At 44.3% G+C, this 26,174-nt stretch overlaps 2 protein-coding genes across 6 annotated transcripts; one reads left to right on the top strand and one right to left on the bottom strand.

Moving 5' to 3' along the window:
• Positions 1-1,895: 1,895 nt before the first annotated feature.
• On the top strand, positions 1,896-6,164 carry LOC111835736 (solute carrier family 22 member 7-like). Of its 3 annotated transcripts, none has more exons than XM_023796341.2 (10): positions 1,896-2,333; positions 2,541-2,644; positions 2,850-3,004; positions 3,734-3,902; positions 3,984-4,107; positions 4,221-4,330; positions 4,415-4,629; positions 4,896-5,004; positions 5,125-5,331; positions 5,752-6,164. In XM_023796341.2, the coding sequence occupies exons 1-10, from the start codon at positions 1,953-1,955 to the stop codon at positions 5,810-5,812; spliced, it is 1,635 nt and encodes a 544-aa protein (XP_023652109.1). In that variant the 5' UTR covers positions 1,896-1,952; the 3' UTR covers positions 5,813-6,164. The 3 variants fall into 3 exon arrangements, with proteins under 3 accessions (XP_023652109.1, XP_023652107.1, XP_023652108.1); XM_023796339.2 differs by having other exon boundaries at positions 4,397-4,629; XM_023796340.2 differs by having other exon boundaries at positions 4,397-4,629; positions 5,736-6,164.
• A 106-nt stretch (positions 6,165-6,270) lies between these two features.
• crip3 (cysteine-rich protein 3) lies at positions 6,271-22,630 on the bottom strand. Of its 3 annotated transcripts, none has more exons than XM_023796342.2 (7): positions 22,176-22,630; positions 19,275-19,369; positions 14,298-14,355; positions 11,503-11,643; positions 9,523-9,597; positions 7,590-7,684; positions 6,271-7,329 (listed from the first exon to the last, which is right to left on the bottom strand). In XM_023796342.2, exons 1-7 carry the CDS (start codon positions 22,216-22,218, stop codon positions 7,156-7,158), a joined length of 681 nt encoding a protein of 226 aa, XP_023652110.1. In that variant the 5' UTR covers positions 22,219-22,630; the 3' UTR covers positions 6,271-7,155. The 3 variants fall into 3 exon arrangements, with proteins under 3 accessions (XP_023652110.1, XP_023652111.1, XP_023652112.1); XM_023796343.2 differs by having other exon boundaries at positions 6,271-7,290; positions 22,176-22,587; XM_023796344.2 differs by lacking the exons at positions 19,275-19,369; positions 22,176-22,630 and adding an exon at positions 14,447-15,019.
• Between the last annotated feature and the right edge of the window lie 3,544 nt (positions 22,631-26,174).

Here is a 26,174-nt window from a genome sequence, read left to right as displayed (position 1 = left end):
GGCTTGTCAGTGTATCATTTAAAAATGCCATCTTCTGTATGTTATGAGCTCTTTGTATAAATAACCTTTACATTTTTTATGATAGTATAGTAAGTTAATTAGACTAGTGTTTCCATGCAATAATTCTTGTTTTCACTCAAATTACTTTGGCCATAAAATATACTGCAGCTGAATTATGGTAGAATTTTGGGGGAAGGATCTATGAAGCAGACCGTGTGTTTCTGAAAGGCAACGTGACAAAGGGCCTCCACACTTCGTGGGTTTCAAGTAACTTTTCTGAGCAATTTCACGTCCAGGCCCGAAATCCATGGCTTCAGTAAATTTTAATAACCTTTTTTCTCTTTTACAGAGGATAACAATAAGCCGTAAGGCTGCAGTAGCAGATTCTTGCTGCCCAGATGTGCACTGGGCCGGCGGCAGTAGCTCTCACATTCCTTTCAGAGCTGAGCTCGTCTTTTCTAGGATGACAAGCAGCGGATTTGTCAGGTGTGAGCGGCCATGCAGCCAGTTCAGTTACAGTTTTAATTTATCTCTTCCTGCTTCGTCCCCAAGTTTAAAAACTCTGACGTAAAGGGGAGGAAAACTCTGACTAAATACCCAGCATTCTTAGAGAAAGTGGGTGAGGGTCTCAAAAGGCCTTATAGGAAAGTTTTTTAAAAACAACTTTCCTGTGTTTTACCCAGATCATACAATCTCTATACACAACACTCATAATAAATTACAATACATATTAACTTAATGTGTCAATAGACACATATACCCTTTATTTTTATGTAAATATACATACCAAATTAATGTACTGTCAAGTCCTACATTCATGTACAATTCATATTAAATTAATGTCCTGTCAGACACATAAATGCGTAATAAATGAATGTTTTGTCAGTATTAGTTTTATGCATAACTATTTGAATGAACTCAGTTGAGTCATGGACTGTGGTCCCACACAGCTAGAATGAGCTGATGTATCCACTTTGTGTTCTGATAACACAACTGAGTTAACCTCACTGAATTTTCTCATCTCTAATTAAACCAACAGAATGTGGAGAGATCATACATGTGTTAAATCAGAATAATATAAAAGCAATATAAAATTTTATCAAGAAGCAACAAGCAATAAACGTGCATTTCCTACTAAAACCATACGTTACCATGTGTGGTAGAATGTAAAGCTCATGTAAAAGTTTTATATTTTTCCTGTCGGCTTTTGCCTTGAGTGCCTCACATGTCAGGCGGCTTTTGGTACCATGAATGATCCATAATCATACAAGACAAAACACTGACTTGTAGTAAAATTATACAAAACATCATGCGTTGTCATACGTAATTGAAATAAGAAACTTTATAGCATTATATGAAGTATGCTGAGGGGGCGCCCCCTCTGGACTCTGTGCTACTTCTGTGCTCACATGGGGATCGACGGAGATTCCTTGAAGGAGGGGCAATTCAATGGAGCTGCAAGGTCGATAGAGGCCTGTTTGTCTTAGTTATTATTTATTTCTTTGTGTTTTGGATTTTGCTGGTCTGATATTTGCCCTTATCTGGAGATCTGGGGAGGGACTAGCTCCGCACTCACGGGCCTGGAAGGGCTGACCATCACGGAGTTCTGAAAAATATACCTTTTTCGACTGCTAACTTTCTGAAAATCAATCAATACCTCAAATTTAAACAATGTAAAGTTAAATAGCATGGAGCGTTTTTGCTTGACCTGGCATAGTTTATATATTGCTAACTCATTCTGGATTCTTGCATTTGTTAATATAGAGCTATATTATTACATAGTAATGTAGTAAAATAAGGTATCTGGTTAACAATTAGTCAGTTATCTTTAACGTTTAACAAGACTGGAGTTTTGAGAGTGACATCTATAAATCAGCTCACAAGAGGATCAGTGTAGGACATCATAGAACTAGCTGGTCCCAAGCGAATGGATAAATGAGCTGGAGGCAGGGATGAAGTTTGAGAACCTCCTGGCAGAAGCTGGTGGCTTCGGTCGGTTTCAGGTCATAGTGCTCTCCATCGTCTTCGTTTCTCGCTTCACCCTGCCCTGCCACTTCCTGGTGCAAAACTTCATCGCTGCCGTGCCGCCCCACCACTGCGACATCAATTTCCTGGATGATGGGGAATTCTTTGAGAACTTCACTCAGGAGCAGAGGATGATCGTCTCTATTCCGGCTGAGGAAGATGGCAGTCTAAGTTCCTGCCAGATGTTCTCACAGCCCCAGTTCCATCTCCTGCATGAAGTCACCAACGCTACAGCAGAACCGGCTGTTCCGTGTCAGAATGGATGGGTCTATGACACCAGCACCTTTGCTTCCACCATAGCGACTGAGGTATGTTACATCATACCACTTATAAACCGAAACAGTCTATCTTAATTCAGGCATTTACTGCAACATTAACCAGTGAACAATGAGAACAATCTTATATTCTTCTATGAACTATAAATTTCCTGTTTTAGTCTCCAAAACAGTCCATTACTCTGTAAATGATTTTTTGTGCGGATTTTATCATTGAAAAGATCTTTCGTTCATTCAAAGTGGGACTTGATCTGTGACCAAAGAAAGCTGAACAAAGTGACAGCCACCATCTTCTTCATTGGGGTGATGATTGGAGCTGTGCTCTTCGGCAGCCTCAGTGACAGGTAACTCAACTCACATGTTTCCATTCAGTTATATCTGTCTGTGACAGTTATTCTCAGGAAGAGTATCACTAACATCATCAGGCACACTAATGTTTTACTATGTGTTAACAGACTTTGATGCAGAGGTTTTCCACCTCTTCAGTTTTTTTCCCATGCGAGCACGTGCCTGCTGACGGCCCATGTGGGTTCCGCCGTATCGCTGCAGGTACGGCCGGAAGAGGATGATGCTGCTCTCCTACGTGTTGGGCATGGCCTTCGGCTTGGCCAGCGCCTTCTCCAGCTCCTTCGTGATGTTTGCCATCCTGAGGTTTTTCACAGGTCTCGGAATCACGGGAATCAGCATCATCTCCACGGTTCTGAGTGAGTGGATCTTCACTCTTCCATATAAAATCTATTTAATTAATGAAGTATCCATCCATCTGTCCATCATCCACTCATCCATCCATCTGTCCATCTAAAATCCTTGATGGGTAAAAACCTAGTTAAAAACACTTCACCCGTAATGTCAGCTCCTCAGGTTCTTTGTTGGTTTGCCTCACTGTCCATCTTATGCACATTCACTTTGTGTTTGAAGTTATCTTTGCTCTGCCAGGACAAATAATTACCAGCCCCTTGCGACAGGTAATTCTGTTAAGGAACTTTCTGTTGAATGTATATACCGTACTGTGCACAAGTCTTAGGCAATCTATCCCATGATAGATTTAATTAATTTTTCTGACACTTTTATCCAAACTGACCTACAGTAGAGGGAAGTGTTACAATTTTTTGTGCTCCCTTGGATTTAAAGCCACATTGTTAGCAAAGTGCTCAACTTTTTGAGCTACAGGAGCTCAGTATGTCCCAATATAGAACATACACATGCTTATACATTTTTGCACCTAGGTATTCAAAAAAAAATTTCAGCCGCACAAATCTGCTTCTCAAACTTACCTTTTGTTCCTGATGTTAGAAGTTAGAGGCTTTCCTTTGTAATTTTTCTATCCCTAATCCCTAGGCCTGTACCAGGTCAGTCCTCTGTGGTTGCTTTAAATTTTATAAGCCTAGCTACTTGGGTGGAGAGACCATGCTGTAACTTTGCACCCGAGGCAGGTGTGGAGTGGGTGAGCATCGAACACAGACGAGTGGTGGGTGTGTTGGACAGCCTGGCCTGGACATTCGGCTCCATCATGCTGGCCTGCATCGCTTACCTTGTGAATGACTGGCGCTGGCTAATCGTCGCCATCACATCCCCGTTAGCGGTGGCTATCGTATCCTGGAGGTCAGAAAGCAGAGCTACATTTCGCTAGCTTTACACGTTATTCTGACTGCTCCATTTTCACACTGTTCACAACTCGTGCAGGTGGCTACCGGAGTCCGCTAGGTGGCTAATAGCTACAGGAAGGGTGCAAAATGCTCACTACTACCTCACAAGGTGCGCCAAAATGAACGCAAGTGATGGTTTTGCATCTAAGATTAAGCCAGAGGTAAACTGACATTCTTTCTTCACTGACTTTTACCTGATTATCAATCTAGCAGTAATATCTGACTTACCGGAACCATGATGCTGGATGGTGTTCATGCCTGATTTAATTCGCAGGACCTTTCTACTGTAGTTGTGGTGGAGAAAGGAAAGAAGACTTACAGCTATCTGGATCTTGTGAGAACCCCCAAGATGAGGAGACTTGCTCTGAAAACAGGACTAGTATGGTATTAGCTAATTTTAGCTAATTTTCTTTATTGACTCTCTGAACAGACATTAAACGGCTTAGAAAGTGAATCTGTTCTCTACAGGTTTGGCATTGCCTCCACTTTCTACGGGATCAGCCTCAACCTTGCCGGATTCGGTCTTAACATCTACCTAACCCAGTTCATCTACGCGCTCGTAGAGGTCCCGACTAAGCTACTGGTTTATTACCTTTTGGAAAGAATCGGGAGAAGATACACTGAAGCTGGTGCTTTGCTGTTGGCGGGGATCTGTCTTGCTGTTAACGTATTTATTCCTAAAGGTAAGCGTTCTGTGGCGTCTGCCAGTCCCTAGAAAGTGTCATAATGAGTGTTTGCCCTGCAATGGGCTTCCTTGGATAGGTTCCAGACTCACCTCACCCCTGGTTTTGGAATTCTGATGGATGGGTGAATGGACATGTGGTCCTTCACCTACCTTGCCCTAATGAAGATGAGATCTTAAATCCATGTCTCCAAACTCTGTTGCCCATAGAGACAGAGTCTGACTTTGGCATCCCTCCTTAGATAAGTTATTGCATGTCTCCCTTAGATAAGTGGATCTTTCGGTCGATCATTGCGGTGCTGGGAAAGGCGGGTTCCTCAGCCTCCTTTACGACAATCTTCCTGTACACCTCCGAGCTGTATCCCACGGTTGTGAGGTAAGAGATCTCTTCTATCCATTTGTGCCCTAGTGGAACCCCATGGCGGGGTTCCTGGAATATGCACGCTGTCCTTGAACCCCTCCACCTTAAGTGTCTAATACTCCCACCTCTTTCCAGACAAAACGGCCTGGGCTACAACTCCTTCCTGGCCCGCCTGGGCGTGTCCATCGCTCCACTCATCATGTTATTGGATGAGGTGTGGAAGCCCCTCCCCCAGATTATCTTATGCGTCATAGCTATAGCCTCTGGCCTGACAGCAAGGTGTCTCCCAGAGACCATGAACAGGCGCCTACCAGAGACCATAGAAGATATCGAGCAAACAAGGTACGGGGATCTAACATCTACTCAGACCTCAAATATGATTCCTAATGACTGATTCCATGGTTGGAACTACAGTATAGGCCTAAAAACAGCCTGGATGTTTAGTAATTTCCATTGCAAATTTTGCAGTTGATGATACACAAACGCAGCATATTGTAACAGATCCTGACTAACTGACACAATATCGAGCAAACAAATGGATCTGAGTTCTAATCAAATGACTGACGACTGATGCCACGAATTAACTGTAGGCCTACAAAGAGCTTAGATGATTTTAGTATGATTTTTTGCAGTAGTGACGCACAAATGTGGTGCGTAACAGATTCCGGCTGCAGAGCTCCTTTTAAGTGACCCTCGGCAATTAAACAGACTGCAGTTTGGTTTTGCTTTGCCCTGTTTAATTACAGCTTTCTTACATCTCAGCGAGAAGCCTACTGGCTCCCCGGTGCCTAATGACGACCTAGAGAGCGCTGAGGGGAGATGAATCATAGAAACAACTGGGGCTCGTTTACGGAGGGTGTACCGTCATCTCTGCCTGGACAACGGCGGAAATAAATGCGTTTGTAACAAACAATGCTAATCCAAGACAGAGCTGCTTTCCTCTTTTTAACCATTGCTTGAATGCAGAATTGTATCTTGAAAATATAGGTACAGTAAACGGAAGTGTTCGTAGAATAATTCTACGCAGGGTGGATTTCACAGTTGCTTCACTGTTATTTTTAGTGTCATAATAATTGCCTGCAGTGTTTAAGCTCCTTCCATGAATATGCAATGTGAGATTTGAGTCGAGATTCACAGATTGTCAAAGCATTACTTTAAACACCTGAGGAATCCTACGTTTGTTCTTTTTTACTGTACTGAAGCCAATTCCTTCATCCATGCATCAGAGCAAAAATAGTTCAGAAATGTTTATTCAGGCAAGATAAGATATACGTCATTGAGACCAGGGTTAAAAATCTTTATTTATAATCCATTGCTGAGATGGTATAAAAAAAGATGGAATAAGAAATGAGGGTTATGTCGATAAATAGATTTTTCTGGAATATTCCGTGAGGCTGGATGTGGAGGATGGATAGGTAGGTTCTATGAGCAGTGACCCTTGACCACACAAGCTGTCTCCTTCCTTTCGGAAAGGCTGATGTGAACTTTAGACATCGTTACCCCAAAAGACCTCCTCCACAGTGCAGCACTTAATTTACAGAAGAGCTGCAGCGCCAGTCGACTGGCCAGGCACGTAACCTCACCAGGGTGTGATTGTCAGCTCTTATCCTAAGAAAACAGAATTCCTGTTACTTAATCACCGCAGGTAGCTCAGTTAACCCAAAAATAACAATTTGTCAGTTATCGACAAAACATTTCCTTAATCTTCACCAATCCTTTCTTTGTTTTTCTTGTTTTTTGAAGAGAGGGCATTTATACGACACACATTCACAGAATAAAAAGTAATAAGTGAAAACAGTATATTTTACAAGTCATTCTTGTAGACACCTGGTTTTTACCAAGTTCAGAAATGTATACACTGTATCCATTTAAAGTAAAACAGCATGTTCATAGGCACAGCTTTTAATATTATAAAAGTAAACAAGTGATGAGGAGTGCCAATAATGATTAAAAGGCTAAGCATCCATTTTTAGTTCAATAAGCACACATTACAGTTACATTACAGAAAAATAGAATGTGATTCACTAGAATGACTCAATAAGAAAAAAAAAAACATTTAATCTCTACAACATTTCCAATATATTTACAGTAATAGAGGCTGGTAGTGCTTTACTTAGGACAGAGGACAAAAAAAGCACCTCAAAATCCAGCCTCGTATCTGGAAAGTTACGACTGGCTTGAAACTCCATTCTGTTCTGTGTCTTTATCGTAGACATAGCAGCCAACCTCTCCGATGTTCACGCCTTTTGGTCCAAACAGGTACCCGTAGCACGGCACATGGCAATAAGGCTTACCCTCATGCTGATATAAAAAGGCAGGTGTCAGGACTCTGGTAATGTACTACAGGAAAAAATTTAACATTATATCCCACACGACTAATTTAAATATAAACACATGTATTGTACTCTCCGGTTTCACTAGAGAATAAATCATTGAGGGATCATGTCTACTGATTCCCACGGGATTTAAACTGTCAGCGACTGACAGCCATTTGTAATCTCACCCACTGATCTCTTCCTTCTCCTTTATATCTATGAGCAGAATACTGGTAGCTAACAGCACCTTCATCAAACATTCACGCTAATGTGCCAGTGCAATACCTCAGCATGTCCACCAGATGTCAGCGTTTTCTTGCACCTCTCACAACGCAGACAAGGTCTGTGCCAGTTCCTGCCGAGTGACATCACCTTCTCCGCTGCACACCAGAAACAAACAAAAAAAAAAAACTCAGCTGTTGCCCAATGTTGAAGACCAGAAGCTCTGATTTTGCTTCTGTTGGCTGCAAAATACATACAGTGTGTTATATGGCATTGACTTCCTGACATAATGATACATTGACATAATAACATTGCATGGCAATTCAGCTCTGTGTCAGAGAGGTTGGTCATTTTTGTCTTCTTAGAAAAGACAAAAAATTAAAAAAGAGGATTCTTTTGCTGGCACCTTACAGGACCCTAAGAAGAATTAGCGTTTATTTCATGTATTATGTTGCTTCAGGACACAAGTCTGCCTGAGAAACATGGAGGCCAGAGTATCCAATGACAAACAGTCCAGTAATCATACAAATTGTTTTGTCGTGTTGAAAGCATTTTGGGGAGGAGGAGAATACAGTCACCTGGTTGGCTGTAGGGAGGGACCACTGAAGCCTGGCTGTGAGCAGACAGCGTAAATAATGATTTAAAGACATCTGGGTGGGATTTACACAAACCTGTCATGAGCCTCTGTAAAAACACTGCGAACTGTACTGAGCCACTGCGTCCTGAGCCACTGCGTCCTGAGCCACTGCATCCTGAGCCATGCCTGTCAGTGCTTAATTTGAAAGGGCTATTTTTATATGTCTGAAGGTCTTCACGGAAATAGCTTTCCCCTAAATTTACTATCGCAGTTTTCATGCAGGGTATATGAATGTTTCCATGTAAAAGAAACAATGTTTTCACTTAAGCTACTTTGGCCAAAAAAGGTTAAATGAAGCTAAAAAAAAATACCCAACTACAATTTTCTAGAAGGTTCTCTGAAGCAGGCTGTGTTTCTGCCTTTTATGTGCGAGAAAATCTGAGGAAAAGGCAACCCACACTTGACGGGTTCCAAGCAATATTTCCAAGTGATTTCACACCCCGCCTTCTTTAAACAGCCACAGAGGCACACAATGTGAATATTCAGCACTGGAGCTGCAAGTTGGTGGACCTGGTGTAGGTGGAGAGGGGTGGTGTTTCCTGGCTGCCATCACATACAGCCTGCTCGTTCCATCAAGCCCCCCCCCCCAGAGACGCCAGAAGAACCACCCCCCAGTCTCCATGCGGGAAAGAACGCTTCTGTTCTGTCCTTAAATGTCACTGGTTTGAGGCAGAAGAAGGAAAATGTCTTCCCTTCTGGCTTTACAGACACTGGAATTTGGAGTCACTTTCACATTTTTTAAAGGGGGGGGGGGCGCAGTTTCTAGCAAAATATGCACCCTCCCACATGAAGTTCAATAAGAGCTTAAACATGAGGCAGGAGGAAGAATGGGTTTGGCTTGGAGAGTAATGCTCTGAAATACACTCGAGCTGCCAGAAGGGGGCAGGCTTATGTCTCTGGAATGATGGAGATGCAGGAAGAGGTTACATAAACTCTCTGCTTTAAATGATTAACCTGGACTGAACAGACTGACACCCCCCCTCCCCCTGCCGCCGTTTCTCGCTCCAAGCGCAGAAATCACCCATTATCTGGGTTCTAGAACAGACGCGCTTTTAGGATTTAGTCAGCTTATATTTGCATTAACTGCGTAGATGTGGAGAACCCATCATTTTTGTGACCTTTACACTAACGTTGCACACGAGCCAAAATCTGTCTCTCAAAGTCTCTGTGACATCAGTTAGAGGTTAAAAAAATCACTGGCTTCGGGTGGCTGGAGCGGAGCCAGGTCCCTCGACAGGCACATAAAACACGACTGATCCGTGCTACTGCTGCCGTGACCGCAAAGATCTCCCGAGGCGAGCCTGGCCCACCTCCCCAAAAAATGCGCAAATACAAGTCTGCTTTCTTTCACCTACTTACCAAAATATACCACTCTTCCACACCCGGGACAGTGTGACGTCTCTCCCGCAAAGGTCTTGATGTAGGGAGGCGCAGCTGGAAAAAGACACAGAATCCTTTTTGCACTTTTCTTATATATATACAAAGTGTAAGTATCAGCCGACGCTGGGGTGTGATTCAGAGCAAAACTCATGGTGATGAATCAGCGCTGGTGCAAATGGATGGTAACAGCTAGGGGGATGTCTGTAAGGGGGGGGGGGGGGGGGGGGCAAATCCCACACGATTAAAGCTCATAGTAGGCAGTAATAAAGCGTCTCTTTGCGCCAGTGTTTTTCTGTTACCATCGCAGATGTTGCCATTTTAGCTGGGAGTGGGGAGGGGGCAGTGTTTATCCATGACAATTACAGGATGTCTGTGGAATTTTTCGAGGACCTCTCATAATTAACACTCTGGGAGCATCCATCCTAAATACACAATCCATAATCACAGTAATATTTCATATAGAGAAGGCTATGATGATGCAATACAATGAAACCAGCATGATTAACAGCCAAAACAAAAATACAGATATTAATACTTATGATAAATGAGATGAACATCTTTGGCAAAAGCTGTCCTACAAGCAGCCTATTCTCTGTAATGCCAACAATGAAACTGTTATTTTCTCCTGGTTGGCTTGCTGTGGAAGATGCTTTTCACCGCATGGAAGAAGGTCTGACAGACGTGCAACGATTTTGCGATTAAGCTCCATCTTACGTTCCCCGTCTCTCGCGATCGCAGATAAAGCGGAATTCAAACAAAACAAACGCCTAACATCAGATTTATAATTGAGTTTAATAGCTTTCAAGTTCAAAAAGGAGAGGTTTGATGTGCCGGTCGTCAGTTACATAATCATAACGTGACCCCACCCCCCATCCCAGCCTGCAGTTTGAAGGCCGTCCATCTGCTTGCCGGTCGGAAAAGGCTCATTAAAAGCAAATGTTGTTTCAGGAAACATGATTAAGGGCAGCCCATTAAAATTCCTGCCCACGGAACACGGCCGCCCGTCACGGCGTTGCCGGCGGCAACTCCTTCCACGCTGAACTAACTTTCCTATTTTAAAGCCATTATCTAAGCTTCGGGGCTGCTGTGGGGCGGGGTCCTGCGTGGTGACCTCATCCTTTCTTCCCTTGTGTCCGTAGACACGCGGGCCAGGATTTCATGTGCGCCCCCGGTGGCTGAGATTAAGTCGTACTGGCCTTGTAGATTCTCAGCCACGCTGGAGAACAGAATTCAGCGTGACGTGCTGTAACGCCCATTATTCGCGCAGATCTGAGCAGAAGACAAAGAGGAGTTCAAAGTTTTCTCTGAGCCGTACATCATGCCCTGGGCCAGAGGAGTCCGCTGGGTCTCTGATACCCCCAGGAGTTTAACTTCCCCTGATACTTACTAAAAGGATGTTGTTTCCTCCCCTCTGTTGTCTACTGTTTTCTTGTCTTGTGTTGCACTACTGTTTGTCTTCCAACTGTCTTCTGTTGCACTATTGTCTCGTCTTATTTATTTATTGTTGTCCTGTCCCCCGATGCCCTATCCTGCCACTGAGGCATAAGAATTTCACTGTGTTCCTCGGAAAACACATGTGACAATAGAACTTGAAACTTGAAACTCCTGTTCTTATATTTGTTCATAATTAGCACCCAATCAGTTTCTGATGCTTGTCTTTTGGGGAAACGATGCTGGGAAGGATGATATGCGAGAAAAATGAAAATTCGGAGGTTGGGTGCAGGCAGCAAGTTGTGAAAATTGTAAATCAAGGTCAACAAAAACTGGGTCAGAGGACGGCTGTGGATGTTATCCACTGTGGATGATATCTGTTGTGTTTCCATCTACATGTAGCACCTTCGAGGACCCAAGGGAATCGGTATGTCAACACACGGTGTACTTGTACATGGATGTATTGACAATAAAGAACTCTCGAGTCTTGAGTCTTGACTGGGAAAATCCAGCTGCTGGCTTCCTTACCTTTGGATGGCTGTCGGATTATCTGGGCGGTGGTCCAGGGGGTGGTGGGAGAACCATCAGATGGGCTCTCCATGGATGTGTTGACGGGGGTTGGGGATAGCGTGTCATATATGTAGGAGCCTGCACCCCCGATGTTGACGCCTGTAAGAGACCACATGCTTTATGGTGTCACAGTTACGAGCTTAGAAATGCATGCTGGTTTGAGGGGGGGTATATTTGTCAGTTACTTCTGAAATGGTCTCACACCCTGCTTCACAAACCCCCCCCCTCATCTGTGCTAGAACTGGACATTCTAACAACGGAGTAACCAGCAGCCCCCACAAATGCAGGGGGGGGGGGGGGGGTGTGGTCGGCATGTAATGTGTGGGGAGGGAAAATGTTTTACTGTGGGTTGCGGATATTGTAGATTCCCTGTTTTAATGGTTTATCCAGCAACATAAAGAAGATGCAAAGAGCGCTGCCACAATCTAGACCTTTTCCGCATCCTTCCTGCTCCTACGTCACTTATATTATAGTTTCCGAATTTTTCAGTTATTTAGTATGTGCTTTTATCCAAAGCAATGAACAGTTGAGACAGACAGTTGGGGTTAAGGATCTCGCTTGGGGGGGGGGGTTTAACGGTGACATCACTCTGCCATCTCTGTGATTTGAACCAGTGCAGTGACCCTCTAATCACAGAAATAGTGTCCCACACCTCTCAGCAACACACCGCCTCCTAAATATATAAATCTTATATCCACAATACTGTAGCCAGATCCAGCACAGCAATGCAGACAATGCTGGCGTCTTCCGTAAGCACTACATTGGGGCCAAGACAAACTTCACACTGAAATTACAATTTCCATCTGTCCCTAAGTGAGCCCTGAACTCATCTTCTTAATTAAGCCGGCCCCATTCTTATTCTTACACTGCCATTCTTATTCAGCTTAAAAAGATGAATTGAGCCACATCAGGGAAATATCCAATTAAGGTCTTTATTTTAATGGAAAAACAAAGATACTCCCACAGTGTTCATGTCAGACAAAAATGCCACAAAGATGTCCAGCTGTACTCCGAGACTTAAGCCTGACAGTAAACCTTCTGCTAATGAGTTCTGTGCAGCACCGAACTTAAGTGGATTAACCCCATGAAATGTATTTAATGCAGGTCCGTTTAAGAACAATTTACTGTTGTTGTTCACATCAAGTGATTCTTAGTTTTCTGAATCTGCAATTACCAAGCAAACAAATCACTCTCCTTTGGTTTCAGGGAAGTACGGGGATCAGTATGGAAGGAAGCGTCTGTCAGCTGCAGTTAGAGGCCCACGTGCCTCGGCACCATTCAAACATCAGGTCACGTGTCGCACGTTTTCCCCAGATACACAAGGAATTGGGTATTTGGGTCACTGCACCGCGAAGCACCACGTTTTACTCTACAGGGTTATTTTTTTAAAGTTGCATCGAATCTCTCGGCACGCCTGCAATCATTTCGGTAAAAGCGCTCAAGCAAGATTGTCCCCCCAAGAACTTTCCGGGGTTGTGAAGGGACATCGGCTGCAAATATGCACTTTAGGTTTCAAGATTTCCGAGCAAGTTTGTGTTTATGAGAAGCGGTTTTCAGGCTACTGGGGGTGTAGGTGGTGTTTAAAATGCTATTGTCATGCTGATGTGGATATTTGTAATTGACTTACCGCAGTAATGCTTGTATTAAACTGCCAAACAAAAAAAACTAGCACAGATTAAGCTTCCAAAATAAAACAAAAATACTAGTGAAGGATGCCAAAGATTCTGGCTTTGGTCAGCATCAGAAACACAAACGTCCTTGGCTATGGATGGACAGAGCCAAGAGCAAAATATTCAGTGGAATATTTTAAATCTGTTTTAAAACATTGTACAAGCGACCAAAGTGAAACCAAAGATCAGATTTTTACTACAGCAAATGTGAGGACACTGACAGACCTGGGTTGAGGAGACCCAATTAAATGTGAGGACACTGACAGACCTGGGCTGAAGAGACCCAATCAAATATGAGGATACTGACAGACCTGGGCTGAGGAGACCCAATCAAATGTGAGGATACTGACAGACTTGGGCCAATGAGACCCAATTCAGGCCCAAAACGTGCATCTTGATCCCTGGCTGTACAGGTCAAGATGGAAGTGCACCAAGTGGAGCAGCCCATTCCTTAGTTTTTCTCTGTCATTTATTAGTAGTGAAAACAACTTCAAGAGCTGACCAGGCCAAATAACAAACAAAAACAGAGCTGCCTAGCAAATGTGCTTCTTCACCTAACCCAAACAAAAGATAAAAATATACGCAACTTCCTTAATGCCCCAACTCACCAAAAACAGTGAAATAAATCAAAACAAAATGGTGTTGCACTCCCTATTTTCCCAGCCAAACATTAATATGACAGTTTAGCACAAGGATTCAAGTGACTAAACATTCAAATCATGAAAAAAAAGAACATTTAAGAAGTAATTCAACATGCAAGTGGAAATGACACGAGATTATAATTCATCTTTAACTAACAATCCACAGAACATTTTTAATGGTGCACCAATAAAACCAACAGGCCTCCCAAACAATCCACAAAACCCAATCGAACAGAGACCTTTATCAACTTTAATTTCACTGATAGGGGCAAAAATATCCACTGCATGAGATTCTTTTATTTTAGTAAGAGCGTGAAAGGTTTTTTTTTAGAATGTGAGGAATCGATGAGTAGATTCGTGACCTGGTCTTAATGGCGGAAAACCCAGCCGGGCTGAAATCCATTAATAGGAAATGTGGCTCCGAAGGGATTATGAGTCTTACCTTTTGGTCCAAAGAGAGTAGCGTAGCAAGGTTTGTGGCAATAAGGCATCCCATCGTGCTGTACAAATGAAAAGTGGGAAAATTTAATTCTCATACATAAAAAGACACTTATAAACTTATTGAAACATGCCTAACAAACTACTCGTTACCAGCCGTGCTCAATGCATCAGCATCTTCATGTTTATTGTAAGCGATTGTCATTACAGAAGTGCCCCCCCAATCTTGACCCCCTATTGATTGACATTTCTTGTCTCCTTTCAGTGGGGGAACAGCAGTGGCTGGAAAAATCCGCCCAGAATTCCTTTTGCGACCTTTATCCCACTCCTTTATTTTTAGCAAACGGCTACCACACATGCCACATTCCACACCCTTAATATGAAAGGGAAACACAATAATATCTGCATGATAATCAGCCCCCAGATAGACAGGGGAGGGTTTACACGTTGTCCTCCACTCACCCCCAGGATTCACTGCTACATCCAAACTAAATAACCACAAATAATAAATAAAATAGCAAGAAATCTCATATGTATAAGAGCCTGAAAGATACCCCTGACACAATCTATAAAATAAATCTATTCAAACCTGTTCTTGTTGGAAGAGTAATTTTTTAACATGAGTCCATAAAGCCGCCATTCCATGCGTCTAACCCATACAATAGTCCAAAAAGGATCAGATGAAGCCCCTTTCCCCAGTAAAACCACAATCAGTCTATCTCACCTTTATTAAACAGAGACAAAAAACAGACAATTAAACAGACAAAACTTGAATTGATGATGGAGTTCTCCACTCTGACAAGCTGAAGTTGGGGGTCAGTCACGTGCAGCTGCATCGACCCCCCCCCCCCCCAAGAAGAGAGAGATATGGATCTATGCACACAAGGAGGGCACCTGCACTCCTGAAAGATGAGCTCCTTCACCTCAGAGGCTGCATGGAGGAAGGGGCGTCCTGCTGACCTGCATTACCTTTGTCATTTCATGGGGGGGTGGGGGGTGGTAAATATGGCTGGAATACCATGGTCCTGACCTGCTCTCACTGAAGAGGGCACAGACAAGGCGTGTACCTATCCGATAAGCCCCTCCCCCATGCTCTACCAAGGCTGACAGAAACATTCGGTACTGGTACATGCTTGTGGGATCGGGTCCTGCTGTCGAGGCACCACCATACACCCCACACCCATGTGACACATCTGTTTGCCCAGAAGGTGCCCACAGCTGCCCCTGTGAGCCCAGCATCGTGCCCCTCAGAGCAGAAAAGGTGGTTAAGGCATGTGTGATGAACGCAGATGGGTTTGGCTGAATGAGCCGTACAGAATGCTCTCTGTTCCTAGGATTCACCCTCACAGACAGTGAATTATTCCGTGCATGTGAATCACATATTCCTGTACAGACACCTACAACAAGAATAGTGTGATTCCGGAGTCTGTCGATGGGAGGCACTGGGGTGACAACAAATGCGCTCTATATTCACAAAGGTCTCATTATGAAATATTCTGTGTCTGTAACACAAGGCCCCACTTTGTGCAGGAAAACTCCAAGATCGCCATGATAAGAAACTGAGCAGCCATTAGGCAAAAAGGACACTCTGTCTCCCCCCGACACAAAGGTCAGTCACATGGCCAAAGTTTGACAAACTTCAAAGGATTATGGGTAACAATTACAGGTACTCTGAGCTCTCAGTGCTCAATGGGGAGTAGGGGGGTTCCAACCGCTGGCACTAACCCAGAGACACAACTGAAAAAGATGAGATAGCCCCCCTTTCAGACAGACCTAGACGCTGGGCAATAGTCCCTCTGCATAACCCTGTGCCAGCTACATGCCACAAAAGACCAGCCTCACTGTTCATTTGTGAAATGGATTTAAAAGAGTGAAGGATTCTGGGAAGCAGCTAAATGTTCTATGAAAACTACAAAAAACGTATCCTTTATATAGCTGTTCCTTCCGGCATTCCTGGAATGGATTTCCCTTAGCCTTGGCTACACTAAGCTTAAATCCACGCAATCTGTCTTCAAGGCCAGCTAAATACTCTGCCCGGCCAAAAAAAAAAGTCGCCATTTGAATTTTTTCGTTGGGCCGCCTTTAGCTTTGATTATGGTGCACATTCGTCATGACATTGTTTCCACAAGCTTATGCCACATCTCACCATTTATTTTCATCAAGATTTGCATTCATTTCTCACCAAGATCTTGTATTGACGAGTGAGTTGAACCGCTCCATAAAGCCTCCTTCAGCACATCCCAAAGACCTCCAATGAGGTTAAGGTCACAACTCCGTGGTGACCAAGTCATGCATGAAAATGATTCCTCATGCTCCGCGAACCACTCTTTGACAATTCGAACCCAGTGAATGTTGGCATTCTCGTTCTGGAATATGCCCATGCCAACAGGGAAGAAAAAAATCCATTGATGATGGATGGAGGTGTAACCTGGACATTCAGTAGATTCAGGTACTCAGCTGACTTTACTTTATTGCTGCATAACATTGCAGGACTGTAATAATGATTCATTCATTTAAGTATTTGCTGATATAAATTCAAATGCCGACTTTTTTTTTGGCCGAGCAGTGTACAGTGCCAGCAGCCGGGCAGTGTACAGTGCCAGCAGTCGGGCAGTGTACAGTGCCAGCAGCCGGTCCACTACCCGTGACCAAAACATCAGTGTAACTGTAAGAGCCTCGGGATCCAATTATATCAGGATGGGCAGCATATTTCTGCAGCCCCGTTTACCCCTGTATAAAAGCTGCATGACTCGTCCATAAAACCCAATCATTTCACCACATCAGACACTAATAAAACGTCATTCTCCTGCCACAGACTGTGTGCGACGGAGGTGCTAATGAGGAGCAGACTAACCCTAACCATAACCTAGCTGGATTTCATTAAAAATGAACTAGGGCCGGCTTCCTGCACCTAGGGGAAATCGCCGCACAGTGGGATTCATGACTGCAGCGTTTCAGACCAGCGAGCCAGAAAATTCTTCTTGTCTTGCTCCACTACCCGCCACGGCCCAGCCTCAGCAGCCAGTGACGGGTGTTTAGCAGGGACACCACCGATAATGCTGACGTGTTTCAGGGCCTGGCTGGGGACCTCGTTCTGGGAACCAGCGGCATGACCACTTTAGTGCGGATTCCGCAGGGATAGTCTTCTGTGCCATTTCCCCAAAGGTATACAGAGAGCATTTTGAGATGCATTCAATAGTTATCACTGTTGCCTCACACATCCATGGATATGGGTTCGAATCCCACCTCTGCTCTGTATGTGTGGAGTTTGCATGTTATACAGGTTTCTTCCAGGTTCTTTGGTCTCCGCCCATAGTCAAAAGACAAGCAGTTGGGTTAACTGGCATCTCTAAATTGCCAATAGAGTATGACTGTGCCACAGACTGGTATTCATTTATGGTGGACCCCAGCCTTGAGTCCTGTGCTACCTGTGATAGGCTCCAGACCCCCCCACCCCTGCAAAAATGAGCAAGGTAAGCGGTTGGGAGCTGGATGGATGGATGGATGGATGGATGGAAGTGTCACTGTTATCAATGAGGTGTATACTGTCCATGTGTATGTGAAGGTCATGCCCGGCACCCGTGTATACGTGTTTCCTTTCACATTTCTCCTGAGCACCAAGCTGCCAATCCAGCAGCACAATAGACACTGAGCTATTTTTAGACGTGCGATCTCACTCGCCAGTTAAGGCCCGGGGTCAGTCGCCCACACGTCGAGCCGTCAGGGTCCAAAATGACCCAGGTGTGCAAATCAAACAACCCAACGTCAGAAGCAGAAGCTGCTACGCTCCTGTAGAGAATCTCCATCCTTACAATGCCAAAGAGCTAAATGGGGGAAATGGGAAAAGCACCTCTCTTTTACATCCATCGGTCCATCTTCTAACTGCGTATCCTGGTCAAGGTCATGGGGCCCGGAGCCTATCCCAAGCCACACCGGGCACCCTAGATGGGATGTCATATTTAAAAAGATACTTTAAACTGTTCATAAAGCTTCCATGAATGCAGTGAGAAGCATGCAAAGATTAAATCAAGGGGCACAACCAGTCATGCACATTTCTTACTACATATCGCACATGTGGTGCTTTTCCACTGACACCAAGAACCGAGCCGTACCCGAGCCGTTCCGCGAACTGACTGTTTTCCATTGTAAAGTATGTGAGCCGAACCTGAGCTGAACACGAGCTGACATCTGAAGGAAAAACTGTATATTCTATACATTATTCATTATTAGTAGTAACATACATTGCAACATACCGATGCATTCCTGATAACTCGGAATTTGAGAATTCCCCTACTTACTATCCCCTACTTAAGAAAGTACTATAGAAGAGCTGAACGGAATGGAACTGTAAATGCATATTTACGCAAATGACTACTAATTCCGCTAGTGTTTGATGGTAACGTAATACGGCGATTCTCACAGACTTGCTAGTAGAAATTAGCGGCAAGCAAATCTTGACATACACCGTGTGAACTGTAAACCGGCGCCTGTTCGGATTTACGTCACTGTCGCTCTCCAAACCCGGCAGACGCCTTTACTGAGCCGACCCTTCTGCAGTGGAAAGCCAAAGCGAGCTGGAACCACACTCTAAGTAGTCTCTCTATGCAGTATGACTTGGGTGGGGGGGGGGAGGGGGTCCTCCCACTTGCTGGTATGGTCCTTAAACCAGAGTGTTTCACATACTTGCTTTTACTCCTTAGAGATGGTTTCTAACGGGCACTAGCACGGCTTCACCAGGGGCTGAAATCATGGCACCAGATCTGGCCACCGGGAGTGGATTTGGTTTGCCAGATTGTGCACAGGCCTCATGGGTCAGTGGGAGTCACCAGACAATAAATCCCTGAACCTGAGCTCTCAGTTCCCCCCCCCCCCCCCCCCCATGTTGATGTTGCTTGCCATCCAGGCAGCCGGAAGCCCAGCCCCTTCCTGTTCCCCACGTGGGGCCCGCCTCAGGGGCTCGGTGTCACCGGCGTCTCCTTACCTCCGCGTGTCCGCCCGCCGACAGGGTCCGGTTACAGCGCTGGCATTTCAGGCAGAATCGGTGCCAGTTCTTGCCCAAGGAGCTCACTTTCTCAGCTGAGGGGGGGGGGAGGCATTAATGCACATTTAAAAGAAGAAAAGCTGAGAATGGTGCTAAACTGTCCTATGTCAAAGTCTACAGAGGAAACAAGAGGAACTCATTTGCATATTTATCAATGGAGTACTGCTCACTATAATTACTGAGGAAAAGCAAAACACTTTTGATATTATAAAATAAAAAAATAAAAATAACTCTACTTTAAAATTCTGTCAAAATTATAAAACCGATCACAAAAAAACAAAGGAATGTCAACATCTCCTTTTAGAGTAAAGTCAGAGTCCGTGTTCTATGCATCGTGTGGGTGTATCGCACTCGGAGTGACGACAGCGTGGTTCTCACACCCCGAGTGGGACACGGAGACAGGCGTTCATGTCACCGGCTTGGGGAGCGCCACCCCGCCCCGCACGCAGCCAGAGCAAGCCCTTAAAAAAAACGCAATTCCAAAATTGCGCAGCAGAGGAAGTGAGTTTTGGGAGTAGGTGGGAGTCGCCTACTTTCTGTGATTAACTGGGGGGGCGGAATGTAGCCTTTACACTGACAAGGATGCAAAATGCTTTGGGGAGGCCTGCCTTATATTTCCAGAAATCAATCCCTCTTCCTGCAATGATACATGTTGCTCTTTTTTAGAAGCAAAAGATACATGGGGCGGGGGCGGGGGGTGTTCCTGCTCGAGACAGTCAACAGCAAACTTGTGAACCTGTGGCGTCTGACCCTGGACGATGACCAAAAATAAGTATAACTAAGATTATAGCCAGATATCTGCCAGTTACTCTTTGCTCCATCAGAGACCCAACAGTCAAAAGTCTGAAGCTAAACATCATTTTCCTAGAAAAACCACAACCCCCCCCCCCCCCCCTCCCAATTTAACAAACAGATGTGGTAACTGGGTAGTGGGGGGTGGGGGGCACAGTTGACTGACATTTCTTTTTGTCTGTCAGCAAGGCTTTTAACTGGGCTTCTCCCCACTTTCAGAGTCAGTCAGCGATCCAAATTAACTCCAAATTAACTCAGCCTGTATAGGTGGCTCCAGCTGACTGAGTCTGGAGTCTGAATGACCATATCACAAAATAATGAGTTTTTCTTTGGAGGGGGTTAGGGGTATGCACAAAAGAAAATGGCGTATTCAGTTTCCAGTGCTGTGCCGTTACCTCCACACGCTGCCCAACTCGGAGGTCGATGAAGCGGATTGACGACAGGATGAAAAGGAACGGCCAGACTTCACCTCAATAACATTCTCAATAACATCTTTATTTGGTCTCGTGAAATTTAGAGCAACGTTGCCCTTCCAGAAACAGTCTTGGACCTTCGTGTTAGAATAAGGAAGCTTAACAGACTGCCAATGCAAACAAACAAATCCATTCTGGGAAATGAACGTTGAGTTTTCTCTCTCGCATTTGTCAAAAGCGAACAGCCAAAGGATTTAAGACATGGGATCAGAGATTGTAAATTAAGAACTTGACTGTAGCTTTAGTTCAGTCAAGTTCTACTAAACCTAAATCCAATGACTGTCTAGGCTTCTCAGGAGGACACAATAATAACTCAATGAATGCATAGCTGCAGATCATCAAAGGGGTAATACAGGCAGACCCGGTTTTATATGACCTCTCAAACCAGCTCTTCAGAGCAACTTTAGTTGCATTAAATCAAAACAAAGCTACATACTTGGAGACTTCAGCTAGGTTCCAAGCCCTGCTTTACAATTGACTATTTAAACGTGACACGGTAAAACACAAATACTTAACACGGGAGCATAAATTCTTTACTTAAGCATAAAACATTACTCCTAAACGACGGGTAAACTACAGAGCAAAACTTAAAACGTAGTGCCGCAATCACAGCCTCACGTGAGCGCTGCGCGATGGAGATGCCAGGCATCGTTTATAAAGTCATCTGAAACGCATTTTCTTTCCCCTGGTAAAACAGCACCTTTGATGATGTGACAGCTCGAGTGGAATACGAAGGAATCAGAGATGTTTCCATGTTGGAATAGCATCAGGGGAAGGTTTGGAAAGACTTGGTGGGAACAATCTGATGGAGCTAAAACGTGCCCCTTAAAGGGTGCAGCGGTCCGGTGTCCTCGGTTACAGTGGCAAGCGGCCTGAATAGTTCCTGTCACAGAGGCCCTGGCAGCGACAATGCAGTGGCGGTGCTGCCCAGCCGCCCTCCGGTGCCAAGCAGCTTATATAACCATTTGTTTCCCTTCTGTCTGAGGTGGCTGATGCAGAATATAGATTAGGTCTCGGACATAGTTGTCCATTAACGTGAGAAACCGCCGCGAAAGTTTATCAGACCACGGCCACTTGGTAATTGTCTTTCGCGTAGTCAAACGTCCAAAGATAACAGACTGGTGAGGCTGTACCTAACAGTGTAGGCTATTTCCTTTCACAGACATTTAAGCCCTGATTGAAAAGTACAACGTGTTGTCAAGCTAGAACAATAACTGAGCAAAATGGTGTTTTTCATCAATGTATTTCAAGAGTGAGGCCAGCGATTGAAGACTGCATAATAATTTAGAAAAATGTTGTAACTTTAACTTTAGGCATCTCAGATGTCTTTCTATAATTGCCATATCCAAAAACACTTTCAAGTGATGTTATTTTAACATAATGCAACTGCATGTCGTGAAAAACATGCATATAGCTTACAATAAAGTACAAAAATAAAATTCAAAACAGCTTGTTGCAAATATGCATGCGCCTGTTAATATCGACCTGTCAAGCGGAGTCTAGAGCCATATATTCTTTATCGCAGTGAACGTTGTCCAGCTGTATGTTTATAAAAAAAAATACAATAGCATCTTACCAAAAAACACCGGCTTTTCGCATCTGGGACACTTGGAGGTCATTTTGCATAAATAAGATTGATCTCAGTCCAGTTAATGTATGATAAGAGTACCGGGAGCGCTTCGGGTCCCCCGCAGATGCAGAGAAAAAGCTCCGCGCCACCCAAGTTTCCCAACTTTAAAGTACCGGAACGCCCCGCCTCCGTTGCGGTCCTGTAGACGCGGGTTTGGCTCTTTCGCTTTTGATAGGTTCCCGCAGACATCACTTAGCTGCGGTTCGGAACCTTCCAGGCTCCTCTCGCCGAACCGCCAGCGCCGGCACCGGGAGGAAGATGTGGCCAGTGCCCGCGTGTCGGCACCAGCGCGCCGCTCAGACTGGGAAAGGCGTCTTTAATACCTTAAGTGTAGAGATGACGAGGTAATTCCGAGTAACCAGTCAAAGGGAAGAGATACACGTAGTTAAATATTTATTGCTACCTTTTTTTCGTTCTTCCGTTTCTTCAAACGCGTATCATTCTACATTTTTTTTGTAAAACTTGTGTGAGCAGATGCGTCCCCGACGAAAGGGAAGAATACAGTTTACAGGAAATCTTTGAACGGCCCTGAGTTTACATGTCCACACTTTTTTGATAACTATCGGGGGCTTTGAAACAATGGATGGCGTCTTATAGCTGAAAAAACAAAATCTGGACTCATTGTCAGAACAAAAGAAAGGAAGTTTTTGAACTATGAATTAAACGCAGCTGGGGATGTTTGTTACTTAATTCTCCAGAAGAGATTGTATCTTACTATGTTTTTCAACACATGGGATGAAAAATGAACATACAATCAAAGGTTTATATACCCGTACAATCCAGGTCCACCTAAGATCTGAGCCTCGTTTTTGGCGTCCTGTAAGCCCCATTAATGAACATTTATTTCGTATCATCGTACAACCTTGTTTTGAATGTATTACGGTGCCTTGTTCTTGTCATGGCTATAATAAGCTTTGTAATGCAATTCCTGTCTCAATGCAATTCCTGTCTTCCTGTCTATGAAAAGTGTTGTTATGGGTACAAGACATCAGTTGTATGTTTTTCGTAAATAATTACTTCCATGTTTACCGACCTCTATATTCTCCCATTTGTGATCATCCGATACCAGTATAAATATTGCAGCATCCAAGTTCATTGAGAAGCAGGTATTTCCAATACCAATACATCTTGCAAATCATTCGTTAAAATCTTGTAGTGGGGAGGGGGAGGGGTGGTTGCTTGGGACTGAGGACAGAGATCACGTTTCCTCTTCTTGCAGCCCTGAGTTTGTTTACACGACCGCGTCCTATTGAAATGTATCCTTCCGTATCTTTTGAAAGGCCTCTGCAAAGGAGAATGGGACAGGGAGACGATGATACCTTCTCGAAGAATCTACGTAAAGATTACATTTCTAAATTTGGGCTTGAAGGAATGAAGAATAGAAATACAGCTCTGTGTAACTTGCTTTGGTAGTACTGTATGCCTTTATCACCAGTTCACACCATTGACCCACAAAGTTGAGGCATGAAACGCACGCCGATTACACCACTTTATGACGGATTCGGGGTTCCCTCTAGCGGAAGATATGGGCATTTGCACAGAGATTGCATCAAATCCGAATTACACTAACACGTTTTGATTTACGGGGAGACACCTAATCGGATTTGCCATTTCACTAATTAGAGTGTTGCATTTCATCTAAATTCCTTAATTGTTTCAAAATACCTTTCATGCAGTTGAAAGGTATCCCTGTTAATGTTCACAGGAATACGAAACCCATGGGAAACCAGAATCCAGTGCCCGGTCAAAGCAAACTTTCCCACCGACATTCCAATATTGGAGTTAACAATGTAACAACATCTGTCCAATTCCGTAGTCAATTATAGCTCATGCACGAGGAAACGCACAGATCTTCGCGCAAACACTTCGTAATTTTAGGAAATTTTTCAATTCAATTCAATTTTATTTATATAGCGCATTATCACAACATTACATTGTCTCAATGCGCTTTACATTTCTGCCTCGTAAGGACCCCCCAGTGAGTAAGCCAAAGGCAACGGTGGCAAGGAAAAACTCCCTAAGAGGAAGAAACCTTGGGAGGAACCAGACCCAAAGGGGGAGCCCATCCTCCAGGGGCCGGCAGATGAGTCAAACAAACAAGATGAAATGACTAAGCTAATACAGGGGTTGAAATATCAGTCTCAATGCAGCGGCCGACCGGTGCAGGCACGGGGTGCTTGATGCACGATGGCAGGATTAATAGAGGCACAGCCGCAGGGAAGGATGGCGAGGCATCGTGTTGAGCCAACGGCAGGCAGGTTGGAGGGTAGTTGCCAGAGGTGTAGGTAGTTGTCTTGCAGGCAGCAGAGGCATAAATTCTTCAATGACATGGTGCTCCAGGCAGCACACCCCAGAAAGGGTGAGGGAGGAAGTAAGAAAAATTGTGTATTAGCCAGAGTTGAGGAAACCAGAGGCAGTGCAAGCAAAATGATCGAGTGCAATATTCATGTAGGCTCCAGCGGATCTGGCTATAGCAGCATGAGAAAGAGGGAGAGACAGGCGGGAACACAGGCATGGGGACTCCCTGAACATCAGCACTCTAGTGTAGAGCTAGAGTGACAGCACTGACGCATCAGTTTATCCAAAGCCAATGACACCGATCTCCACCCAGCTCTTCACCTCATACTGTTAGTCTGACTGGGAGTGAGCGACTAGCTGGAACCAGAACTAGGTTTCCTATACGCTAAGCTATACAAGTGCGTTTTTAATCTAGACTTGAAAAGCGAGAGTGTGCCTGAATCCCGCACATCCGCCGGGAGACCATTCCACAGCTGCGGAGCTCTGTAAGAGAATGCTCTGCAGCCTGCCGTAGCCCTGTCTACTTTAGGAACTAATAGATATCCTGCTCCTTGTGAACGAAGCAGGCGAGAAGGGTTGTAAGGGACCAGAAGATCATTGAGATATTGTGGTGCAAGGCCATTCAGAGTTTTGTACGTCAATAGCAATAATTTGTAGTCAATCCTAAACTTGACCGGTAGCCAGTGCAGGGAAGACAGGATAGGGCTAATGTGATCAAATTTTTCAGTTTTTGTGAGAACTCTGGCAGCTGCATTTTGTACTAACTGAAGTTTATGTAGGGATCCAGATGGACAACCCGAAAGGAGGGCATTACAGTAGTCCAATCTAGAAGTGATAAAGGCATGTATTAGTTTTTCTGCATCTTGAAAGGAAAGCATCTTCCGAAGCTTGGCTATGTTCCGTAGATGATAAAATGCCGTACTGGTAATGCTATTTATGTGAGCACTGAAGCAGAGGTCGGAGTCTACCAGGACACCAAGATTTCTGACCACTGTTTTAAGTTGAGTAGGGAGGCCGCTAGGGTTGGGGTTTACAAACTTATTGCGGGCCTCCTTAGGACCGATTAAAAGAACCTCAGTTTTTTCGGTATTTAACATGAGGAAATTCCTTGCCATCCAACAACGGTGCTTCCACAATAATAGCTATAAAATATCTGAGGACTTATTGGCGTATTTCTTATTACCATTTGGTATTTGCTTGATGTTAGTGTGCAATGCGTAGTGCTTATTTCTGTTACCAGTCCTGAAGTGTTGAACGTGTCGCTCACAATATGTTCCCTGATATGGTTGTCTCGACACGTTGCTTTGACACATGCTGTCTCTTATTTTTTTTAGCATTGTACTCATTGTGTGTCGTTGAACATTAAAGCCCACATTTCGCTTAAAAGTTTTACAACAGTTTTGCCTTTGGCTTCAAAGCAAGACCATGGTATGAGTTATGTAACCCCTGAATGGATACTTAGTTGTAATGATGAGTTTTTTCCACCAGGTGGAGTATTTATGCCACACAGACCAGAAAGCCTGATTTAAATGTCTGAGCTTTCTGAATATGTCCAATAGGCGGGGTTTTCTCTACTTGATGATTACCTGCAGGTTCTGCCCACGGTCCACTGGTTATTTCCCACTGGATTCAACTAGACAGTGACTG

This window comes from Paramormyrops kingsleyae, chromosome 3 (assembly GCF_048594095.1).
Source record: "Paramormyrops kingsleyae isolate MSU_618 chromosome 3, PKINGS_0.4, whole genome shotgun sequence".
NCBI lineage: Eukaryota > Metazoa > Chordata > Actinopteri > Osteoglossiformes > Mormyridae > Paramormyrops > Paramormyrops kingsleyae.
The sequence above is the reverse complement of the archived record's forward strand: the minus strand, read 5'-3'. Positions and strand labels throughout refer to the sequence as shown.